The 23,200-nt window shown below is 46.5% G+C and overlaps 2 protein-coding genes across 2 annotated transcripts in view; one reads left to right on the plus strand and one right to left on the minus strand.

The window, feature by feature from the left end:
• The window catches only part of LOC143838714 (lithostathine-like), a 228,311-nt gene that overhangs the window by 60,791 nt on the left and 144,320 nt on the right, over window positions 1-23,200 (minus strand). The gene's annotated exons all lie outside the window — the stretch shown is intronic.
• LOC143838711 (C-type lectin lectoxin-Enh6-like) overlaps window positions 1-23,200 on the plus strand; it is a 39,180-nt gene that overhangs the window by 15,798 nt on the left and 182 nt on the right. Inside the window, exons 2-5 of the mRNA XM_077340479.1 lie at window positions 13,505-13,571; window positions 15,556-15,647; window positions 16,711-16,851; window positions 20,011-20,125. Coding sequence (XP_077196594.1) covers window positions 13,505-13,571; window positions 15,556-15,647; window positions 16,711-16,851; window positions 20,011-20,125 — 415 coding nt within the window. The remainder of the gene's footprint in view (window positions 1-13,504; window positions 13,572-15,555; window positions 15,648-16,710; window positions 16,852-20,010; window positions 20,126-23,200) is intronic.

Here is a 23,200-nt window from a genome sequence, read left to right on the forward strand (position 1 = left end):
GGCTAGTAGCCTCTGATAGGTCAATCTTCCATGAATCCATCTCAACCTATTTTAAAGCCATCTCTTGGCAGCTTTTTTCCTCCATGTGCCTAATCATTCTCTCTTGGATAATAGTGTCCACTAGTTTGCTTGGGACAGATGTTAGGCTAAGTGGGCTGTAATTTCCTGGCTGCCCTCGGGACCCCTTTTTTAAAAAAATGAATGCAACTTTTGCTACTCTCCAGTCTTCTTGTAGAAGAGCTGATCTTATGTGGAAGGTCTCTATCTGAGGCCCTGAGAGCTGCTGCCAGTCTGAGTTGGCAATACTGACCTGGCAGACAAAGGGCTTGACTTAGATTCAGGTAGCCTTACTGCTTGGTCACGTGTTGGAGGCTGAAGGTGGGTGATTCAGAAACTCCAAGGAGAACTGCATGGCGCACCAAGGCCTACACAGGCCCATTGAACTGGAACGGACCAGAGGGGAGCCCGTGGGACGGGAACGAGATTAGGGCAGCGTCTTTGAAGATGAAAGCTCAGAGGAAGAGGGGCTGGGCTGGGCTGAGCACAGACAGGGGGGCTGGCGCTATTTCCTGCTTGCAGGCAGAAGGCTCAAAGTAACTTGGCCCCAAAGGGAGAGCCCTTGGTCCCCCGTCCTCTCCTCTAGAATCATAGAGTGGGAAGGGGCCACACAGGCCATCTAGTCCAACCCCCTGCTCAACGCAGGATCAGCCCTAAGCATCCAAGAAAAGTGTGTATCCAGCCTTTGCTTGAAGACTGCCCGTGAGGGGGAGTTCACCACCTCCTTAGGCAGCCTATTCCACTGACTGTGAAAAACAACCTGGTGGCCCCAGCCGGGATAACCCAGGTTAGGCCAATCTCCTCAGATGATGGAAGCTGAGCAGAGAAAGACTGGGGCACTGGTGGGAAGGGAGACCACCCAGGAAGGGCAAGGTTGATTCTCGAGACCATCTCTGAACATCTATGGCCTTGCAGACCCTACGGTCTCCACATACAGCTAAGCTCCCCCCAGGGACTGCTGGAAGAAAAGAATACCAAGGAGACCTGTTTAAAGCCTCTTTTGCCTTGTGGGGTTAGAGGGAGACCCCCTGAAGGAGCCCGAACAGCAACTGATGATGATGATGATGAAGAAGAATTGATGTTTATACGCTGCTTTTCACTACTCAATGGAGTCTCAAAGTGGCTAACAATTGCCTTCCCTTCCTCTCCTCACAACATGCATTTTATGAGTTGGATAGGGTTGAGAGAGCTCTGAGAGAAATGGGACTGGCCTAAGGTCACCCATCTGGCTGTATGTGGGGAGGAGGGGTTGAACAATTGCAGAACTACCCCATGAACCCCTTCTTCCATATCCTACATTGTTTGCAGGAGCCCTGTTACTCTCCCAGTGGGACAAAAGACCATAGGCAAAATTTTGCTTACACACACTGGAATTCAGGCAGGCTGTGGGGATGGGAAAGATGGAATTGGCATAGGCTGATCTTGCACTGAGCAGGGGGTTGGACTGGATGGCCAGTATGGTCCCTTTGGTATTTTCTATCTCCCGGGGATTGTAATGAAGGAATAGTGACTTGCATATGACCCCATAACCCATGACCCCTGTGAAAGAAAATGACCTTGGAACTGCAGAAAAGCCCAAAGAAAAGGGGTTTCAAAGTACTTCAGTCTACGAAAGAGTCTCCTTGCATATTTATTTTATTACTTCTCCTGGAACGTGGAGAGATTTCCTGAACACGTCCTGAACAACGAGCACATGATGGCAAGACAGATGTTAATGCTTAGGCGGGTTTAATGAGCAGAAACATGAACAGGATAAAGATTCATCATCATCAAGACGCCCCAGTGCAAATGAGCCAGCCAGGGAGGTTTCCGTGGGCTAACCAGGTGCATCGGCCGTCACGTTCCCACTCTATGGAGGGATGGTTCTGATGTCAATCGGTTCCGGATATTGAAGAACAGTAGCCAGAATGAAGGACTTTGGCAAAGACTCCAAAAGTCATATAAAGGTTAGGAAGGACAGGCTAATCTCATAGGCTGCTGAACCCGGAAGACGTTGCCAAGGAAGTTCTGGGATCTCCAGTTGCAGGTTCCAAACTGAAGTTGCAAGTAATCAAAAAAATCAGAGTCTAATAGCACCTTTAAGAGCAACAGGGATTTATTCAAGGCGTGAGATTTCGAGTGCAAGCACTCTTCGTCAGACTAAGAACTGACCCTCATAACAGTAGGAATATATAAGCAAAAGTTAATCCTGTTAATTTAGTAAACTGTGTTACAGCATCTGCACACAGCCACATGAGAACTCCCTGCCAAACCAGCCAATCAGACCCCTCGAACCCATTTGTAGTTCACACATCAGAAACAAAACTGTCAATTCCAGTGATCCACGGCTTCCACCCTCCTATTTTCTGCTGGCCCCATCTGCCTCCGTATCAGTGTGAAACATTCCTGGGACTAGAAGTAGAATTCAAAATTACATTATATATTACTAACAGTCATATAATCCCAATTAAATTAAATTGTGAGGGATGTGGATACACAAAGTTAGCATGCATAGTGGTATAAGAAACCTTTGTCCTTGTTGAGTCCAGGGTATGTCAAAGTATTGAGTGTTGTAATAACTTGCATTTCTGCAATCTCCCTTTCTAGCCTGTTCTTGAAGTTCCTTTGTAATAACACAGCTACTTTCAGGTCCTTTGTTGAATGTCCTGGAAGGCTGAAGTGTTCCCCTACAGGTTTTCCAGTCTTGTGGCTTTTGACGTCAGACTTGTGTCCATTAATTCTTTGGTGGAGGGTTTGACCTGTTACTTGTGTTCGAAAGAGAAGCTAGACCTGCCTGGCTGACAATTTCATTTATCAAATGGTAGATGAACCCACAAGAGGTTCAGCCATACTGGACTTAATACTGACCAACAGGCAAGAGTTGGTGGATGAGGTGAAGGAGGTGGGGACCCTAGGGGGAAGTGACCATGTCCTCATAGAATTCCTTTTGAGATGGGGAGCCAAGGAAGCTTGTAGCCAGACGCGGATGTTGGATTTTCATAGGGCAAACTTTAATAAACTCAGAGACATGATGAGTGTCATACCATGGACGAGAATGCTGGAAGGGAAGGGAGCATGTGAAGGGTGGGCGCTACTCAAACAAGAGCTATTGCATGCTCAATCAATGACTATTCCAGAAATACGAAAACACTGCAGGAGCTCTAAGAAGCCTATTTGGATGAACAGAGAACTTCAAGAGGAACTAAGAAAGAAAAGGAAAATGTTCAGGAAATGGAGGGAAGGACAGAGCTCTAAAGAAGAGTACCTACAGGTTACTAGGCACTGTAGATCAATCATCAGAAAGGCCAAAGCTGAGAGTGAGCTAAGATTGGCCAGGGAAGCCCATTGTAACAAGAAAAGATTTTTCAGTTACGTGAGGAGCAAACGTAAAGTAAAGGAGGCAATAGGCCCGCTGTTGGGTGCGGATGGACAAACTCTAACGAAAGATGCAGAGAAAGCAGAAAGGCTTAGTGCCTATTTTACATCTGTTTTTTCCCACAGGTCTAAGTGTTTAGGCACATCTAGAGATGGCTGTAGCCAAAGGATAGTGTCTGGGTGGCAGGTTAACATGGATAGAGAGGTGGTCGAGAGGCATTTAGCTGCACTGGATGAGTTCAAATCCCCTGGTCCAGATGAAATGCACCCGAGAGTACTCAAAGAACTTTCCAGAGAACTTGCACAGCCCTTGTCCATCATCTTCGGAACCTCTTTAAGGACTGGAGATGTCCCGGAGGACTGGAAAAGAGCAAACGTTATTCCGATCTTCAAAAAAGGGAGGAAGGATGACCCAGGAAACTACAGACCAGTGAGTCTGACCTCTGTTGTGGGGAAGATAATGGAGCAGATATTAAAGGGAGCGATCTGCAAACATCTGGAGGACAATTTGGTGATCCAAGGAAGTCAGCATGGATTTGTCTCCAACAGGTCCTGCCAGACCAACCTAGTTTCCTTTTTTGACCAAGTAACAGGTTTGCTGGATCGGGGAAATTTGGTTGATGTCATTTACTTGGATTTTAGTAAAGCTTTTGACAAGGTTCCCCATGATGTTCTGATGGATAAGTTGAAGGACTGCAATCTGGATTTTCAGATCGTTAGGTGGATAGGGAATTGGTTAGAGAACCGCACTCAAAGAGTTGTTGTCAATGGTGTTTCATCAGACTGGAGAGAGGTGAGTAGCGGGGTACCTCAGGGTTCGGTGCTCGGCCCGGTACTTTTTAACATATTTATTAATGATCTAGATGAGGGGGTGGAGGGACTACTCATCAAGTTTGCAGATGACACCAAATTGGGAGGACTGGCAAATACTCCGGAAGATAGAGACAGAGTTCAACGAGATCTGAACACAATGGAAAAATGGGCAAATGAGAACAAGATGCAATTTAATAAAGATAAGTGTAAAGTTCTGCATCTGGGTCAGAAAAATGAAAAGCATGCCTACTGGATGGGGGATATGCTTCTAGGTAGCACTGTGTGTGAACGAGACCTTGGGGTACTTGTGGATTGTAAACTAAACATGAGCAGGCAGTGTGATGCAGCGGTAAAAAAGGCAAATGCCATTTTGGGCTGTATCAACAGAGGCATCACATCAAAATCACAAGATGTCATAGTCCCATTGTATACGGCACTGGTCAGACCACACCTGGAGTACTGTGTGCAGTTCTGGAGGCCACACTTCAAGAAGGACATCGATAAAATTGAAAGGGTACAGAGGAGAGCGACGAAGATGATCTGGGGCCAAGGGACCAAGCCCTATGAAGATAGGTTGAGGGACTTGGGAATGTTCAGCCTGGAGAAAAGGAGGTTGAGAGGGGACATGATAGCCCTCTTTAAGAATTTGAAAGGTTGTCACTTGGAGGAGGGCAGGATGCTGTTTCTGCTGGCTGCAGAGGAAAGGACACGCAGTAATGGGTTTAAACTTCAAGTACAACGATATAGGCTAGATATCAGGAAAAAGTTTTTCTCAGTCAGAGTCGTTCAGCAGTGGAATAGGCTGCCTAAGGAGGTGGTGAGTGCCCCCTCACTGGAAGTCTTCAAGCAAAGGTTGGATACACACTTTTCTTGGATGCTTTAGGATGCTTAGGGCTAATCCTGCGTTGAGCAGGGGGTTGGACTAGATGGCCTGTATGGCCCCTTCCAACTCTATGATTCTATGATTCTATGATTCTAGTTCTGTAGTCTCAGGAGTGTTGGAGGCAAGAGTGCCATTGCCCTGCAGTGCCATTCAATTCCAACTAGAATTTCAGCTGTAGGTTCCCCCAGAGATGCAGCCCGTATTTATAAGACAGAGATCATGGCTCTGTGTTAATCAGAATCACAGAATCACAGAATCATAGTTGGAAGGGGCCATAGAGGCCATCTAGTCCAACCCCCTGCTCAACGCAGGATCAGCCCTAAGCATCCTAAAGCATCCAAGAAAAGTGTGTATCCAACCTTTGCTTGAAGACTGCCAGTGAGGGGGAGCTCACCACCTCCTTAGGCAGCCTATTCCACTGCTGAACTACTGACTGTGAAAAAAATTTTCCTGATATTTTTTCCTGAATCCAGCTACAAAGGACTGGTTTCTGGGGGCAATGGCTCCATGTCCATGAACTACAATTCCCATGAGGCCCTGCCAGCAGCATGAGCCAGAGTGGTGATCAGGTGACATCGCAGAACATCAGAGGACACTCCCCCCTCCCAGCGTTCCTGCTGGAACTTTTTAAGGCGCATAATCACTGGGGGGGAAACCAACGCAGTATCTCAGCATGTTTTAAAAGCATTTTTAAAATGGATGGTTTAAAAGGGTGAAAATCGACTGCAGTGAAAATGATACAGGCATAATAGACCCATGAGCAAAAACAGTGGGCATTAAGGATCCCTAAAGCTAATGTCATAAATCGGCGTCCAGGGCCTGCATGATGGAAAAGCTGATTAAAACTCACTAAATACATTGCTGTTTTTATGATCTCTGCACAGAAGAGTGAATTTACTCCACAAAACATTTTGCTCTGCATGGTGAACTGCCTCTTCGGTGCTTTAAGCATGAGGAGCAAACGTAAAGTAAAGGAGGCAATAGGCCCACTGTTGGTTGCAGATGGACAAACTCTAACGGAGGATGCAGAGAAAGCAGAAAGGCTCAGCGCCTATTTTACATCTGTTTTTTCCCACAGGTCAAAGTGTTTAGGCACATCTAGAGATGGCCATAGCCAAAGGAAAGTGTCTGGTTAACATGGATAGAGAGGTTGTCGAGAGGCATTTAGCTGCACTGGATGAGTTCAAATCCCCTGGTCCGGATGAAATGCACCTGAGAGTACTCAAAGAACTTTCCAGAGAACTTGCACAGCCCTTGTCCATCATCTTCGGAACCTCTTTAAGGACTGGAGATGTCCCGGAGGACTGGAAGAGAGCAAACGTTATTCCGATCTTCAAAAAAGGGAGGAAGGATGACCCGGGAAACTACAGACCAGTGAGTCTGACCTCTGTTGTGGGGAAGATAATGGAGCAGATATTAAAGGGAGCAATCTGCAAACATCTGGAGGACAATTTGGTGATCCAAGGAAGTCAGCATGGATTTGTCTCCAACAGGTCCTGTCAGACCAACCTGGTTTCCTTTTTTGACCAAGTGACAGGTTTGCTGGATCGTGGAAATTTGGTAGATGTTGTTTACTTTGATTTTAGTAAAGCTTTTGATAAGGTTCCCCATGATGTTCTGATGGATAAATTGAAGGACTGCAATCTGGATTTTCAGATAGTTAGGTGGATAGGAAATTGGTTAGAGAACCAAACTCAAAGAGTTGTTGTCAATGGTGTTTCATCAGACTGGAGGGAGGTGAGTAGCGGGGTACCTCAGGGCTCGGTGCTCAGTCCGGTACTTTTTAACATATTTATTAATGATCTAGATGAGGGGGTGGAAGGACTACTCATCAAGTTTGCAGACGACACCAAATTGGGAGGACTGGCAAATACTCCGGAAGATAGAGACAGAGTTCAACGAGATCTGAACACAATGGAAAAATGGGCAAATGGGAACAAGATGCAATTTAATAAAGATAAGTGTAAAGTTCTGCATCTGGGTCAGAAAAATGAAAAGCAAGCCTACTGGATGGGGGATACGCTTCTAGGTAACACTGTGTGTGAACAAGACCTTGGGGTACTTGTGGATTGTAATCTAAACATGAGCAGGCAGCGGTAAAAAATGCAAATGCCATTTTGGGCTGTATCAACAGGGGCATCATATCAAAATCACGTCATAGTCCCATTGTATACGGCACTGGTCAGACCACACCTGGAGTACTGTGTGCAGTTCTGGAGGCCTCATTGCAAGAAGGATGTACATAAAATTGAAAGGGTACAGAGGAGAGCGACGAAGATGATCTGGGGCCAAGGGACCAAGCCCTATAAAGATAGGTTGAGGGACTTGGGAACATTCAGCCTGGAGAAAAGGAGGTTGAGAGGGGACATGATAGCCCTCTTTAAGTATTTGAAAGGTTGTCATTTGGAGGAGGGCAGGATGCTGTTCCGAATGGCTGCAGAGGAAAGGACACGCAGTAATGGGTTTAAACTACAAGTACAACGATATAGGCTAGATATCAGGAAAAAGTTTTTCACAGTCAGAGTAGTTCAGCAGTGGAATAGGCTGCCTAAGGAGGTGGTGAGCTCCCCCTCACTGGCAGTCTTCAAGTAAAGGTTGGATTCACACTTTTCTTGGATGCTTTAGGATGCTTAGGGCTAATCCTGCGTTGAGCAGGGGGTTGGACTAGGTGGCCTGTATGGCCCCTTCCAACTCTATGATTCTATGATTTTATGATTCTATGATCTTTTAAGCGTTGTTTCTGAAAAAGGCTTTTCACCAATTCATTTCTCTCCTGCCTGCCTGAGATGCTCTATTAGTCATGCAGAGAAGCTCATTTGATTATGCAGATTAGTGACTGCATTAGAGAACAAAGCGGAGTTGGCAAAACTACAGAGGGCAGGGCTATGAATTGTTCCATGCAGTGAACATTGCAAGGTAGTTTTTCAACAGACTATATTCATAGAATCATAGAATCATAGAATAACTGATGTTCAATGTATGGTCTACTAAGACTCATAGATCTTTTTCGCACATGCTACTGCCAAGACAAGTCTCCCCCATCTTATATTGGTGTATTTGGTTTTCTCTACCTAAATGCAGAACTTTACATTTGTCCCTATTGAACTTCATTTTATTCAGTTTAGCCCACTTCTCGAGCCTATTAAGATCATCCTGTATTCTGTTGCTGTCTTCAGTTGTGTTTGCTACCCCTCCCAGTTTAGTATCATCTGCAAATTTAATAAGTATCCCCTCTAATCCCTCATCCGAATTGTTTATAAATTTGTTGAACAACACAGGCCCCAGGACAGATCCTTGGGGTTCTCCACTTGTCACTCTTCTCCAAGAAGATGCTGAACCATTAACAAGTACCCTCTGGGTACAATTTGTCAACCAGTTATTGATCCACCTGATAGAATTAGGATCCATGCTGCATTTTACCAACTTGTGAACAAGAATATCATGTGGAACCCCTCTTAGTAAGACATACATTGAACATGAGTCAGCAGTGTGACTCAGTGGCTAAAAAGGCAAATGGGATTTGGGGCTGTATCAAACGGAGTATCATGTCCAGATCATGGGAGGTGATGGTACCACTTTACTCTGCTCTGGTTCGGCCTCACTTGGAGTCCTGTGTTCAGATTTGGTCACCCCAATTGAACAGGGATGTTGACAAACTAGAACTTGCCCAGAGGAGGGCAACAAAGATGGTGAGGGGTGTGGAGACCAAGACATATGAAGAAAGGTTGGGGGCCTAGAGAGGACTGACAGGGGATCTGAGAACCATCTTCAAGTATTTAAAAGGGTGCCATATAGAGGATGGAGCAGAATTGTTCTCTCTTGCCCGAGAGGGACAGACCAGAATGAATGGGATGAAATTAATTCAAAAGAAATTCCATCTAAACATCCGGAAGAAGTTCCTGACAGTTAGAGTGGTTTCTCAGTGGAACAGGCTTCCTCGGGAGGTGGTGGGTTCTCCATCTTTGGAAATTTTTAAACAGAGGCTAGATAGCCATCTCACGGAGAGACTGATTCTGTGAAGGCTCAAGGGGGTGGCAGGTTACAGTAGATGAGCGATTGGGATGTGAGTGGCCTGCAGGGGGTTGGACTAGATGACCCTTCCAACTCTATTATTCAATGATTCTATTCTATGAACCTTATTCAGTGTAGAACTACGACTGTAATATAACAAAGTGATCTAAAATGGTTGTTTTTTAAACTGTTTTATTTGGCTCCGTGCAAAATACCTCCAGTATTGCCTTTAAGACCGACAAAGATTTATTAAAGGTGTGAGCTTTCGAGTGCATGCTTTTGGGGGACTGAGGAAGAGTGCTTGCCCTCGAAAGCTCACACCTTGAATAAATCTCTCTTGGTCTTAAAGGTGCTCCTGGACTCTGGTTTTATTGTGGTACTTCAAACCAACACGGCTACCCAGTTGAATCTAATGTCATGAAGTTGATGAAAGACCGGTGGTGCAGGCTTCCAACAGAGATGTGGTCACCGAATGAACTTACCTGGCTTGGATTTACACAGTTAACTGTAAGGCCAAACTCTTGCTTGGATCATTCCTGTCCTGAGCATTTTGTGCCCATGCAATAGGGTCAAATGGGTGCATTTTTCAGGGGCATTTGCCCAGTCTGAGAACTAAATGTTCCTGCTTGACCATTGAGGCGACTGTACCCTGGACTCATGGTGGCATCGTCAAACCTACAAAGCTGGAACATAGTCACTTTGTCCCTTCATGGTTGAATAGATCCCTCAAATGCATGTCATCTGGCGTGCTCTGCCTGCAGCCAGCTGTATCTATTTGAGAACCTGTTGCAAGGATGAATCACATGACTTGCTTTCCTGGGCATGCAGCAAAATAGGCTGCCTAAGGAGGTGGTGAGCTCCCCCTCACTGGCAGTCTTCAAGCAAAGGTTGGATACACACTTTTCTTGGATGCTTTAGGATGCTTTGGGCTGATCCTACATTGAGGATACAGGACTAGATGGCCTGTATGGCCCCTTCCAACTCTAGGATTCTATGATTCTATGAAAAGCCCACAGAGACCCCTAATGGGGAAGTCTCACTCAAAACAGACCGTTTCTTTTTAGCTATTTTATTTATTAAAGAAGATACCTGTGGAGGCAGTGAGTGCAAATGTAAGAGCAGGTATTGATACAGGTAATAGTATGAGAAAGCAGTGCAACAATGTGCCTTTGTTTTGATACATATGAATGGTTCAATGCATATTCACTTCCCAAATGACCCAGTGAGCTGGGTGTGAGCTGAACCAGGGGATGTTTGAATCATAGAATCATAGAGTAGAATCACAGAGTTGGAAGAGAACTCCAGGGTCATGTAGTCGAACTCACAACTACCTGCCCACCCACAGTCAAACCAATTTCATGCCTAAGTGATCTTTCCATCACCACCAAAAATCTCCAGAATCCAGCCTGGCCTGGAGGAAATTCACCTCCCATCCCACATCAGCAATGAACAATTCCTTGGGAATGTAAGGAAGAGCTACAAGAGGCAGACCCTGGCCCATCCCTTCTGCCCATGCACTCACCATCTGCCTAAGTTCACAGAATCAGCATTTCTGTCAGATGGCTCTCCAGCCTCTGCTTAAAACTCCCACACTCAATTCTTGCATATGACATCATCATCATCATCATCATCATCATGCATTTCGCTGGTCAATGGACTGGGCATTAGATTGATTGATTATGATGATTATTTATTCAATTTCTATACCACCCTCCTGTTGCCAGCTCAGAGTTGTCCTCAGCATACAGCAGGGCACGAAGCCATCCAGCACCCTCGGGCTTTCCGCCTCCTGGTCATTGGGTCGCAGCTCATCCGTGGCACTCATGCTGTGCTTTCAGTTCGAGTGATAATGCCTCTTAATTCCTATGAACGGGTCATGTCCCACCAGTGAGCATATAAATGCTCGAGGAGACGGAGAATTGTGCACAGGGAAGTCAGAAGTGGCCGCCAGTCACAACAAGCCAGACGGGGAGGCAGACAGGTAAATGACCTTCCCAGTTGGATGCCCATCCAGTTAGTCCCTTGAGGTCTCCAATGGTCACAGCAACACTGTTTTAAAGAAATCGCACCATGTTTTTCTTGCTGTTTGGCACATGGTTACCCCAGCTTCGAGCCCAGTATGAGCTTAACCCTGAGCTTTTTGTGGGATCTGCTCCTTGACCCAACAGGAAGCTCAATCCTCTCATTATTACTTATGCTACCCACAAACTGAATATGCAAGATATGCAGTGTGCATAATTGAGCAGAATATACAAGGTGCCCTGCAGGGGGCATTGAAGGAAATCTACCGCCTAGTAGCATTGGCTATATCTTCTGTTCTCCCTCTTCCCACACCTCTCCTCTATATAGATTTTGGGTGGGGTTAGTGGGGTTGAAGACTGCCATGATTTTTTAGAAGTCTGTTTTTACTATATGTATATGTGTGTCCACATTTGTTTTAATGGGGTTTTACGGGGCTTTTATATGGACAGATTGTGACCTGCCACAAGCTGGTTTGGGGGTGGTGGGTAATAAGTTTAAATAATAAATGTGTCTTTAGTATAGTTAGAATCGAATTGCTAATTGCCACTGTGGGATTATAGGTGAGTTTCCTTCAAGCCAGGCTGGATTCTGGAGATTTTTGGTGGAGGGATCTCATGGGTATGAAATTGGTGTCACCATGGGTGAGCAGGTAGTTGTGAGTTCCTGCATTTTTGAGGTGGTTGGACAAGATGGCCCTGGCGGTCCCTTCTAACTCTATGATTCTATTTTTCTATGAACTCAGTGAATGGAAGTAAGTCATTCCAATCATCCTGCTTACATTTTATGAAACACCGAGGATACTGTTCAAGAACATAATTAACCCTTTCAGTCTAGCTGTTCATCTCTGGGTGGTAGCCAGAAATTAGGACTTGCTCCACTCTCAACATTTTTAAGAGCTCCCTCCAAACTTTCGCAACAAACTGCACCTCCCTGTTGGAAATGTATTTGTAGGGAATTCCATGTAACCTGTACACATGGTGAATGGAAAAGGAATCTTCTCTGTTGTTCTTGGTAAAGAGGTCGGGGCAGCAAACTCTTCATCTTGGACGAGACTAGCTTGCCTCTCTTTCAGTGCTGCTTGGCTTAATTGTAGAAACAGCTCTTCTACCCTTTATATGAAAACATGAAAGGTTTCTTTGCACGGTCTCCAAAATATCTTCAGGTGCACTTTAACGTCCTTTATAAATTCCACGGAGGTGGTTTAACACTGTAAAAACAGTGTTGAAAGGCAGAGGGGCTCAGAAGCAATAGCTTCTTTAGCTAGTTCACCATCTTCCCAACCAGACGTCCATGAGAGTTCAAGATCTTGTTGACCTGTACATGGGTTGAACAAAAAAGGGAGGTGAGTTTCTGAGCCATGGGAAGGGATGGGCACAGTGCAAATTGAGCTTGTATGTAAAAGAGGTCAATTACCATCCAAATTAATGTTTTCCCTCAGCTAGGAGGTAAGCCCACGATAACTGGGCCTGCAAGACCAAGCTCTTCTTCCAGGCATATGGTTGAGGTCAGGTCAGGGTCTTGATGTTACCAGAGGATCTCTTAAGGCTTGTTAGACCCTTGCTCCCAGTGAAAGAGAGCTTGTTAATGTTTTAAGGGTTTTTAAAGGGGTTTTATTGTGTTTTTATTGTCTTATTGTGAACCACTGCGAGACAATTGAGAGCAGCGGTATATACATTTAAGAATACATAAATAAATACGTTGATGGAGTCATACTCAAATGTGATGTTAAATTCTTATAGAAGGGAGTTAAAGCAACCAACTCATTTTATTTATTTATTTATTTATTTAGATTTATTTAGATTTTGTGCTTCAATATCCATCAAAACCTCAGACTTTTTGCCATCCCTGCTTAGTTTCTGAGATCTGAAGAGAAAGGGCTAGCCAGGGCTGGAGGGTTGTGCTCCTTGTTGGTCCTGGGCCACTCCTTAGTGTGTTTTCTGCAACGATTTTGCCAGCTGCAGGCTTGAAATATCAAGAGAGCAAAGTAGAAACACACATGTGCCTCAGTCAATCCTAGATGTTTCCGAAGAATTTGTTTCTACTGCAGTAACTTACTCTTACTTTCCAACTGAAGGCCAGTATTAAGCCAAGCAAGAAGAAAAATATCTGGTCTTCAATATCTTTAATATTTCAAAGTAACCATCAAACACAACATAGGTGTGAGGTAGTTTCATTAGTCTTCTTCAGTTGTATATTAATTGCATCCGACCAAGCTGAATTGGGATAAAGTCTGTTGAGTAACAGAACAGAGGTCCAGGTTTAAAGCCAACTGATTTGGTAACATTCTTGAAGGCTCAGCTGTCCTTGTATGCAGCAAGTAAAACAGACTTACCACCACTGGGCCCTTCTGATCTTTCTTTGCAGGTGCAAATGGGGGCATTCACCTACAGACAGCTTTTTGGCCTCCTGGTTGCCCACTTCTTCATGCCAGGTGAGTGACAGAGAAGACCTCCCCCAGGAGATGGAACAACCTCTTTTTCATTAGGGGTTCAGTATAGGGAATTGCTGTTAGGAGACCTGTTCCTCCAAGGGGTTCTTCCCCTCTCTCTCGTCATACTAGAACCCAGGGTCATTCACACATGCCCAAGACTGGGAGATTGAGGACAAGGAAAGGGAAGTATTTCTACACACATAGTTTACTTAATTTGCAGAATTTGCTGCCCCTGGATGTGGCCATTGAGTGAGAAAGGATATGCTGGATTAGATGGACCTTCACTGGTTTGGTCCAGCAGTGCTCCTTTGATGTTTTTAGGAAGGCCTGGATAGAATCATAGAATCCTAGAATCCTAGAACCATAGAGTTGGAAGGGGCCATGTAGGCCATCTAGTCCAACCCCCTGCTCAACACAGGATTAGCTCTAAGCATCCTAAAGCATCCAAGAAAAGTGTGTATCTAACCTTTGCTTGAAGACTTCCAGTGAGGGGGAGCTCCCCACCTCCTTAGGCAGCCTATTCCACTGCTGAACTACTCTGACTGTGAAAAATTTTTTCCTGATATCTAGCCTATATCGTTGTACTTGTAGTTTAAACCCATTACTGCGTGTACAGTAATGATATACACTGAGGATACAGCTGAAACAAGTGAGAGACGTTCATAATGTATGTTTCCTCAGATGGTTAGCCTGAAATGAGCACTTCCACATCCATTTGTATGTCTGCCTCTTTGTATCAAGAGGGAGCTCAAGAAGTAAATTAACAGTTCTTCTCCTTCAGTAAATACCAACTGCAGGCAGAAGCCAGTCTTGATGGGTTCTACTTCCTGTTGGGTTTGGGGAACAGTTGACCAACTGGTAGGTTTCCTTCCATTCTGCCTGCTTTGCTGGTCGGATCCTGGAGGTGATCTCGAACCTGGTGCTAGGGTCCCCTCAAGGGTGATTATCCTTGGAAATTTCAGTATAAATAGCAAGACCATCTTGTCCAACCAGGGACAAGTCTTCCTGGTTGCCATAATTACCACAGGGTTGCAATGAGCCTTACTTTTTTTATTTAAAGCAGCACCCTAGATCTGCTCAACACCCAGAATATCCAAGATTCAATCCCCGGCTTCTACCTGACCTGGAAAAGTAACTGTCACTCAAAGTAGACCCTGACACAGCACTGGAGAAGCTCCCCCAGATCTTTTTTTTTTGTAATGAATTTTTTTTATTTTCATAAAGATAGAAATATAGGATGCAACACGAGTTATTGATACAAAAAGCAGTAAATAAAATATAATCATCATTTGAAAATATACCACCCCACATTGACTCCACAGTGATATAAACTTTTGCCCAAAACTCTAAGAGCCATGAGTCTAAGAGCCATCCACATTTCCACTACATTAAAAAAAAAAAAAGGCCTGTTTAGATATACAAAAGAGCCTCTTGTGGCGCAGAGTGGTAAGGCAGCTGCCTGAAAGCTTTGCCCATGAGGTTGGGAGTTCAATCCCAGCAGCCGGTTCAAGGTTGACTCAGCCTTCCATCCTTCCGAGGTCGGTTAAATGAGCAGCCAGCTTGTTTGCTGGGGGGTAAACAGTAATGACTGGGGAAGGCACTGGCAAACCACCCCGTATTGAGTCTGCCATGAAAACGCTGGAGGGCGTCACCCCAAGGGTCAGACATGACTCGGTGCTTGCACAGGGGATACCTTTACCTTTACCTTTTAGATATACAAAAGAAAAGTTATTATTAATTAACTTACTTGAGAGATCGTAGACGTCACGTTAACTGCTTGATACAATCTAAGAGCTATCCTGGCAGATATTTCTAGGTTTAAGTTAGATGCTTAAGATGATCGAACCAGCTTCAGCATAAACCTAAGGAGAATCCTGCCACAGCACTGGAGACGCTCCCCCAGATCTTGAAGGTCCAGGCTGCTTGCAGAGGATCTCTTCCCTTGTGGCTTTTTCCCTGACCATAATTTCCCACTTCCTGACAGGTACTGAAGCCGAATGCCCTTCTCCATGGTTGACCCATGGTTCGTACTGCTACTCAGTTATCGCTGTTCCACGGACTTGGATGGCAGCTGAGGTAAGAATTGCAACTTGAGGTCTGGCTCTGATGACAAGCATCAAGAAAGTCACCACCACAGTAGGCAGCCCATTCCACTGCTGAACTAGCCTCCTAGAATCCTAGAGTGGGAAGGGGCCATGCAGGCCATCTAGTCCCACCCCCTGCTCAGTGCAGGATCAGCCTCCAGCATCCAGGAGAAGGATCTGTCCAGCCTATCCTTGAAGACCACCAGTGAGGGGGAGCTACCCACCTCCTTAGGCAGCCCCTTCCCCTGCTGAACTAGACTCCTAGAATCCTAGAGTGGGAAGGGGCCATGCAGGCCATCTAATCCCATCCCCTGCTCAGTGCAGGATCAGCCTCCAGCATCCAGGAGAAGGATCTGTCCAGCCGCTGCTTGGAGACGGCCAGTGAGGGGGAGCTCCCCACCTCCTGAGGCAGCCCCTTCCACTGCTGAACTAGACTCCTAGAATCCTAGAGTGGGAAGGGGCCATGCAGGCCATCTAGTCCCACCCCCTGCTCAGTGCAGGATCAGCCTCCAGCATCCAGGAGAAGGATCTATCCATCCGCTGCTTGAAGACTGCCAGTGAGGGGGAGCTCCCCACCTCCTTAGGCAGCCCCTTCCACAGCTGAACTACTAGAATCCTAGTGTGGGAAGGAACCCTCCAGGTTATCTAGTCCTACCCTCTGCTCATTGGGTAATTCATGAGGAGAGTGGGTTCCCTATGGTGCATGGGGGGAGGGGGGTCCTGACAAAGCAATTTCAGACTTCTGGAACACGGGCAGCATTTGGAGGGGGAGTAGGGCGGAGCTCCTCACAGCATCTCCATGGTGCCAAGGCCTTTCCATTGTGCCATTGTGGAACTGATATGTTGTTCTGGCCTAGCGCTAGAGTTCAACTTAGAACATTCGAAAAAAAGGTTAGGGTGCTCTCATGGTGAAATAGGATGGGGGAAAGTGCAGCACTATTTTGAACTGCACCCTACAGCGAAGTGCAAAGAAGAGGTAACAACAGTAGGGAGCGATTCACCTGTCTGTTCTGTTGCTAAATTACAGAGAATTCTTTGTTCTTTGTCTCTTCCAGATTGCGTGTCAGAACATTGGTACCAATGGCCACCTAGCATCGTTTTTTAAGGAAATAGACCACGCTTCAGTGGTTAACTACCTTAATTCTAATTTTCAAGGTTTGGATGAACTCTGGATTGGGCTCAATGATCCCCGGCGCGTGAGTAGTCAGTTCGACATTTTCCTCTTCTCCTTGGGAGAGGATTGCTTAAGTTGTAACCCAAAGGAAGGTGCAGTCACTGGAGGGTCTCGTGACAGGAAACTGGTGTGGGACTGGATGGGTAGCAGTTGGACAGGGTGGGATCTGTCCAAGCAGAAGGCAGAAAACTCAATACCATCTCTCAATCATCACATTCTCTGCAATATTTGAAAAGCAATTAAGCAGATATATCTCCCGATTGGCTACATCAAGCAAGTGATCACCATGACAAATCCCTTTTCATAGAATCATAGAATCATAGAATCATAGAATCATAGAATCATAGAATCATAGAATCATAGAATCATAGAATCATAGAATCATAGAATCATAGAATCATAGAATCATAGAATCATGGAGTTGGAAGGGGCCATACAGGCCACCTAGTCCAACCCCCTGCTCAACGCAGGATCAGCCCTAAGCATCCTAAAGCATCCAAGAAAAGGGTGTATCCAACCTTTGCTTGAAGACTGCCAGTGAGGGGGAGCTCACCACCTCCTTAGGCAGCATATTCCACTGCTGAACTACTCTGACTGTGAACATCTTTTTCCTGATATCTAGCCTATATCGTTATACTTGTAGTTTAAACCTATTACTGCGTGTCCTTTCCTCTGCAGCCATTGGGAACAGCATCCTGCCCTCCACCAAATGACAACCTTTCAAATACTTAAAGAGGGCTATCATGTCCCCTCTCAACCTCTTTTTCTGAACATTCCCAAGTCCCTCAACCTATCTTCATAGGGCTTGGTCCCTTGGCCCAGATCATCCTCGTCGCTCTCCTCTGTACCCTTTCAATTTTATCTATGTCCTTCTTGAAGTGAGGCCTCCAGAACTGCACACAGTACTCCAGGTGTGGTCTGACCAGTGCCGTATACAATGGGACTATGACATCTTGTGATTTTGATGTGATGCCCCTGTTGATACAGCCCAAAATTGCATTCACCTTTTTTACCGCTGCATCACACTGCCTGCTCATGTTTAGTTTACAGGTCCATTTGGATCCCCTCAGGGGAGAACCAGTATCCTAGATAGTCCAGGCCTTCCCTTGGACAGTTTGGCATAAAGTTTGTTATCAAGGAGACACTGCAGAATCTCCTGCACCAGGGGAATATGCTCCTCCAGCATCTGGCTTTATATAAGAATGTCATCAAGATAAACAATAACCCCCTTGTAGAGTAGATCATGTAGAACAGTGGTTCCCAACCTTTTTATCACCGGGGACCACTCAACACCGGGGATCACTCACCGGGGACCACTCAACGCCTTTTACTGAGGCCCGTGGGGGGGTAGTTTATTCCTCTACTCTCAACCACTGCCCTAACGCTCTCTGATCACTATGGTAATGTTTAAACATCCCTTCAAAATAAGATACAGACACGCCACAACAATGAACATAAGGAACATTTTATTTTCATGGAAATTTTAACTCATGACAATGACAAATCAATGGGAACCCTGAGCTTGTTTCTCTGCAACGAGATAGTCTGATCTGGGAGTGATGGGAGACTATGACACCCGAAATGTTTTGTAAAGGTCCGGGGGGGGGGATGAAGTAAAGGGCTGGGGGGGGGAGAGAAGGCATCCTTTGGGGCCCACCTCCAATTAGTCGAAGAACCACATGTGGCCCGCGGCCCACAGGTTGGGGATCGCTAATGTAGAACCTTGTTGATCATGTTCGTGAATACACTGAGAGTGCCACATAATCCAAATGGCATATCTAAGTACTTGCACTACTCCATGGGGTATTAAAGGCAGTCTTCCATTTATCCCCAAGCACTGCTCACATGAAAATATGCCTCCCTCAGGTCGAGCTTGGTGAACACCTTCCCTCCCCACAACTGCCACAATAAGTCTTTGATCCGGGGAACTGGGTAGGCGTTAGTCTTTGAAGCGGCATTGATGGCCCAATAGTCTGCACAATTGGAGGGTTCCATACTTCTTTTTTGCAAAAAGGACTAGGGCGGTCATGGATGAAGTGGCAGGATGGATAAAATGCTGGGCCAGGTACTTATTGATGAAGTTCAGCAGCTCCCCCAACTCCATGGGGCTCATGTTGTACAGCTTAGCTTTAGAAAAGTGGCTCCCAATTTCTGTTCAATGGCACAGTCTGTGGGGCGTTCTTAAGGCAGCTGATCACATTCCTCCTCCATGAATGTTAAGGACAGATCCTGGTAGCACTTAGGCAGGTGCTCTGTTTCAGCAATGGTGACCCCCACCTGCAATGGCCAAGTGTGAGCCTGCAAGTGGAGGAAATACACACACACCTTTACAGCGACCTTTTTGGAAATACTTTCAGTAGGGGGGGCACATCCAGAAATATGGAGCACACTTTGAATGGGAGAACTCGATAGTGTGTTCTTCCCACAAAAAAAATGGGGAAATGGGTCATCACCCACCCCCAGATTGAAATCCTGGTTGAGGGGGACAGAAGAAAGCAATTGGTGAAACACTGAAAGGGGAATGACGATTCATAGAAACCTGCAAAATAATGAATGAATACCTTTATCCTATCCTTTCATTGACTGCACAAAGATGGCTCTTGCAGACAACCTCCTGAGTGAGCAACAGCCTTAGAAAAGAGTCCTTAAAGACTCACAACATTTTTGTCAGGATAGGCTTTTCATGAGTCACTGCAAATGTTACCCTTCTGCTGCTTTCCATGTTGCTGAGATGATCAAATGTGGGGAATTTGATCACAGAATCAGAGAATCATAGAGTTGGAAGGGACCTCCTGGGTCATCTAGTCTACCCCCCGCACAATGCGGGACACTCACAACCCTCTTGCTCATCCACCCTAACCTGCCACCCCCTTGAACCTTCACAAAATCAGCTGGCTCTCCAGCCTCTGTTTAAATATTTCCAAAGATGGAGAACCAACCACCTCCTGAGGAAGCCTGTTCCACTGAGAAACCACCCTCACTGTTAGGAACTTCTTCTGGATGTTTAGACGGAATTTCTTCTGAATTAATTTCATTGGTTCTGGTCCGTCCCTCTGGGGCAAGAGAGAACAACTCTGCTCCATCCTCTACATGGCAGCCTTTTAAATATTTGAAGATGGTTATCAGATCCCCTCTCAGTCATCTCTAATTCTCTAATTCTCTCTCCTACCATTTTTAATAGACCAGGAACTGGGAATGGAATGATAACACTCCATTATTCTATCAAGCATGGGACATCGGTGAGCCCAACAATGAAGGGGGAAGGGAACACTGTGTTAGCATATCCAGTAAATCAGGTGAGAAGATGCTCAGGCAGGTGGAATGTTATTTATTTATATTCTACTGCTCCTGGCCAACCAACCTGTGGCAGCTAACAACAGTTCACAAAAAATAAAAGAGTAGAAGTACAATGATTATTAAACAATACATTTTAAAACAATCCCCATTTTCTTCCCTTCCCACCCCACATTAAGCCTGCCCCCAATCTGCCATACATCCAAGGAAGAAGTCTTTAATTGGAGCATTGGATGAGGGGCTAGATCTTTCTCATCCTGGCCTTCGTCAAATGCCTGGTGGAAGAGCTCCATGTTGCAGGTCTGGCGGAACCGAGTCAGTTCTGTCAGGACCCTCAGCTCTTCAAGTAGCTTGTTTTACGTGGCAGGGGCCAGGACCAGAACGTCCCTGGTGCTGCTCAAGGACAAGCCCATTTTACTTGGGCCTGGGACCTTCAGCCTATTAGAACTCACATAGTGTGATGCCCTGCACAGGGCACATGGAATTAAACGGGCCCTCAGATATATTCCCATGAGCCCCTGCCAGCATTTGCTGTCAAGGGCTCATGGGAATTGTAGTCCATGAACATCTGGAGGACCACAGGTTGACTACCCTTGTGGTAGACAAATGACAACCAATGCAGCTGCCTCAGTACCAACTGGATGTGCGCTCTCCAAGATGTTCTAGTAAGGATCTCAGCTGCTGCATTTTGTACCGGTTGTAATTTCTGGGTCAAGGCTAAGGGAAGGCCTGCATAGAGCAAGTTACAGAGGTCCAGCCCAGAAATGGATCGCCATGGACCGTTGTTCCTGAGGCAGACAGGGTTCTATTAGCCTTGCTTAGCACAGATAGAAAAATGCTAGCTGGGCTTCCCTAGTGATGTGCACCTCCATAGAAAGGGGAGTGTCAATGGTCATGCCCAAATTTCTGGCTGAGCGCAAGCTCTTTAATTGCATTCCATCCAGGAGGGCAAACATCCTTCCTGGTGTGTCCCCCTCCTACCAAACTACAGGACCTCGGTCTCAGAGGGGTTGAGTTTCAGTTGGCTTTGCCTGAGCCAGACCATCACTGCTTCCAAACAACACCAGGTCTGAGCCGTGCCCTTGCTACGACAACTCCGCATGGACATTGAAGTCCCCCAAGACCAGCAGCCTGGGGAACAGCAATGCATGGGTGGTCACTGCCTCCAGCAGGTCCAGCAGGACAGCTGGTGGTGCGTTGGACGGATGGCAGACCAACCAGCTGACCAGGTTCTCAACCGAATCCTAGCATTTAGAACCCTACTCTTAAAGTGGAGGGGCCATTGGCCTGATCCAACATGGCTTCTCTTCTGTTCAGTGTTTCTCAGAACTTACTGGTTCCACAAAAAACCACCCTGTCCTTGATTCAGATAGGAAAATAGCAGTGCTAGGTCAAGCTCTGACATGAAAGATGCTACAATTGGTTATTCCTTTGACCCTTCAGCTCCAATACTTACCTGTTTAACTTCAAACAAGTTCTCTAGGAATGAGTCCAAGCTGGAGTCGTTTTTCTTTATTAAAACACAACCTCACCTTTCCTCCAGGTTCATGACCAGAGCCAGGGCTTTCTTCTCCGTCACCCCAGTCTGGTGGGAAAAGCTCCCCAATGAAATAAAGGCCCTATCAGGACTCAAACAGTTCCCTAAGGCCTGAAAAATGGAGCTCAGGCTTTCAGTTGAGACTGGCCCCAGGGGCCTCCCTCTGATACTCCACACCTAATGTCAAGTGCTGACAAAACTCACAACAAAACTTCTGTAGAAAGAAAGCTTTAATGGAAGTTAGCTCTAGTCACTATAACGTTAGAAGTCAAATCTCCCCAGCATAGGAACTACAAGCACTTATCAATACTATTCTCCCGCCCAAAACTTGAGTGTTCCCATGGGAGGGGGTGCCCCCTCTCCCAGGTGACATCCCAGGATTCCTGCCAGAGGCGTTGAAATTCACGCGGCCTTGGTCAAGCCAGCGCCACCGGCTAGCTGATAAGCCTTTGCAGGAACTGCAGGATCCTTGTAACAATGTTTCACAGTGAGGGGGGAAATATGCAGTGTGAGCAGGCAGGGATCAAAGCAGGCAAATCAAAGGAGACAACTGCAACGCATGGTTAAATGGGAACAGTGAGAATGCATGGGTCACAAGGACAAAGCAAAATATGCAACAGGCAAGATGGAGTCACACAGGTTCGTCGGCTGATCCTGACACCTAAAGCTGCTACCTCCCCCTCTGACCTGATCTATTTCTCTGTTGGTTCTTATATGAAGAGTTGGTTCTTATATGCCGCTATTTTCTACCCAAAGGAATCTCAAAGCGGTTTCCATTTGCATTCCCTTTTCTCTCCCCACAACAGACACCCTGTGAGGGAGGGGAGGCTGAGAGAGCCCTGATATCACTGAGGAAGAAGAAGAGTTGGTGTTAGAGTCCATCTAGTCTAGTTCCCTGTCACACTCTGTGGTCTTCATAAGAACATCAGAAGAGCCCTGCTGGGTCAGGCCAGGGAGGGTCCATCCAGTCCAGCCTCCCGTCTCTCACAGGGGCCAGCCACAGGGCAGAGAGGCCGAGGCCTTCCCCTGAGAAGACTCTCAGAAGAGCCCTGCTCGGTCAGGCCAGGGAGGGTCCATCCAGTCCAGCCTCCCGTCTCACCCAGAGGCCAGCCAGTTCCTCTGCAGGGCCAGCCACAGGGCAGAGAGGCCGAGGCCTTCCCCTGAGAAGACCCTCCGAAGAGCCCGGCTGGGTCAGGCCAGGGAGGGTCCCTCCAGTCCAGCCTCCCGTCTCACCCAGGGGCCAGCCAGTCCCTCTGCAGGGCCAGCCACAGGGCAGAGAGGCAGAGGCCTTCCCCTGAGAAGACCCTCAGAAGAGCCCTGCTGGGTCAGGCCAGGGAGGGTCCATCCAGTCCAACCTCCCATCTCACACATTGGCAACCAGTTTCTCTGAATGACCCACAGCAGGGCACCGAAGCCACACCTTAACCGTCCAGCGGAAAGGGCAGTTGCTCCAAGGGTCCTTAAGGAGGAGAGAGGGCGGTGGGGTGAGAGGCCGTGGCCCAGGTCTATGGCAGGAGAAGCACTGAGTGGGGTGTCTAGA

The sequence above is a fragment of the Paroedura picta genome, chromosome 5, assembly GCF_049243985.1.
Source record: "Paroedura picta isolate Pp20150507F chromosome 5, Ppicta_v3.0, whole genome shotgun sequence".
In the NCBI taxonomy this organism is placed as follows: Eukaryota; Metazoa; Chordata; class Lepidosauria; order Squamata; family Gekkonidae; genus Paroedura; species Paroedura picta.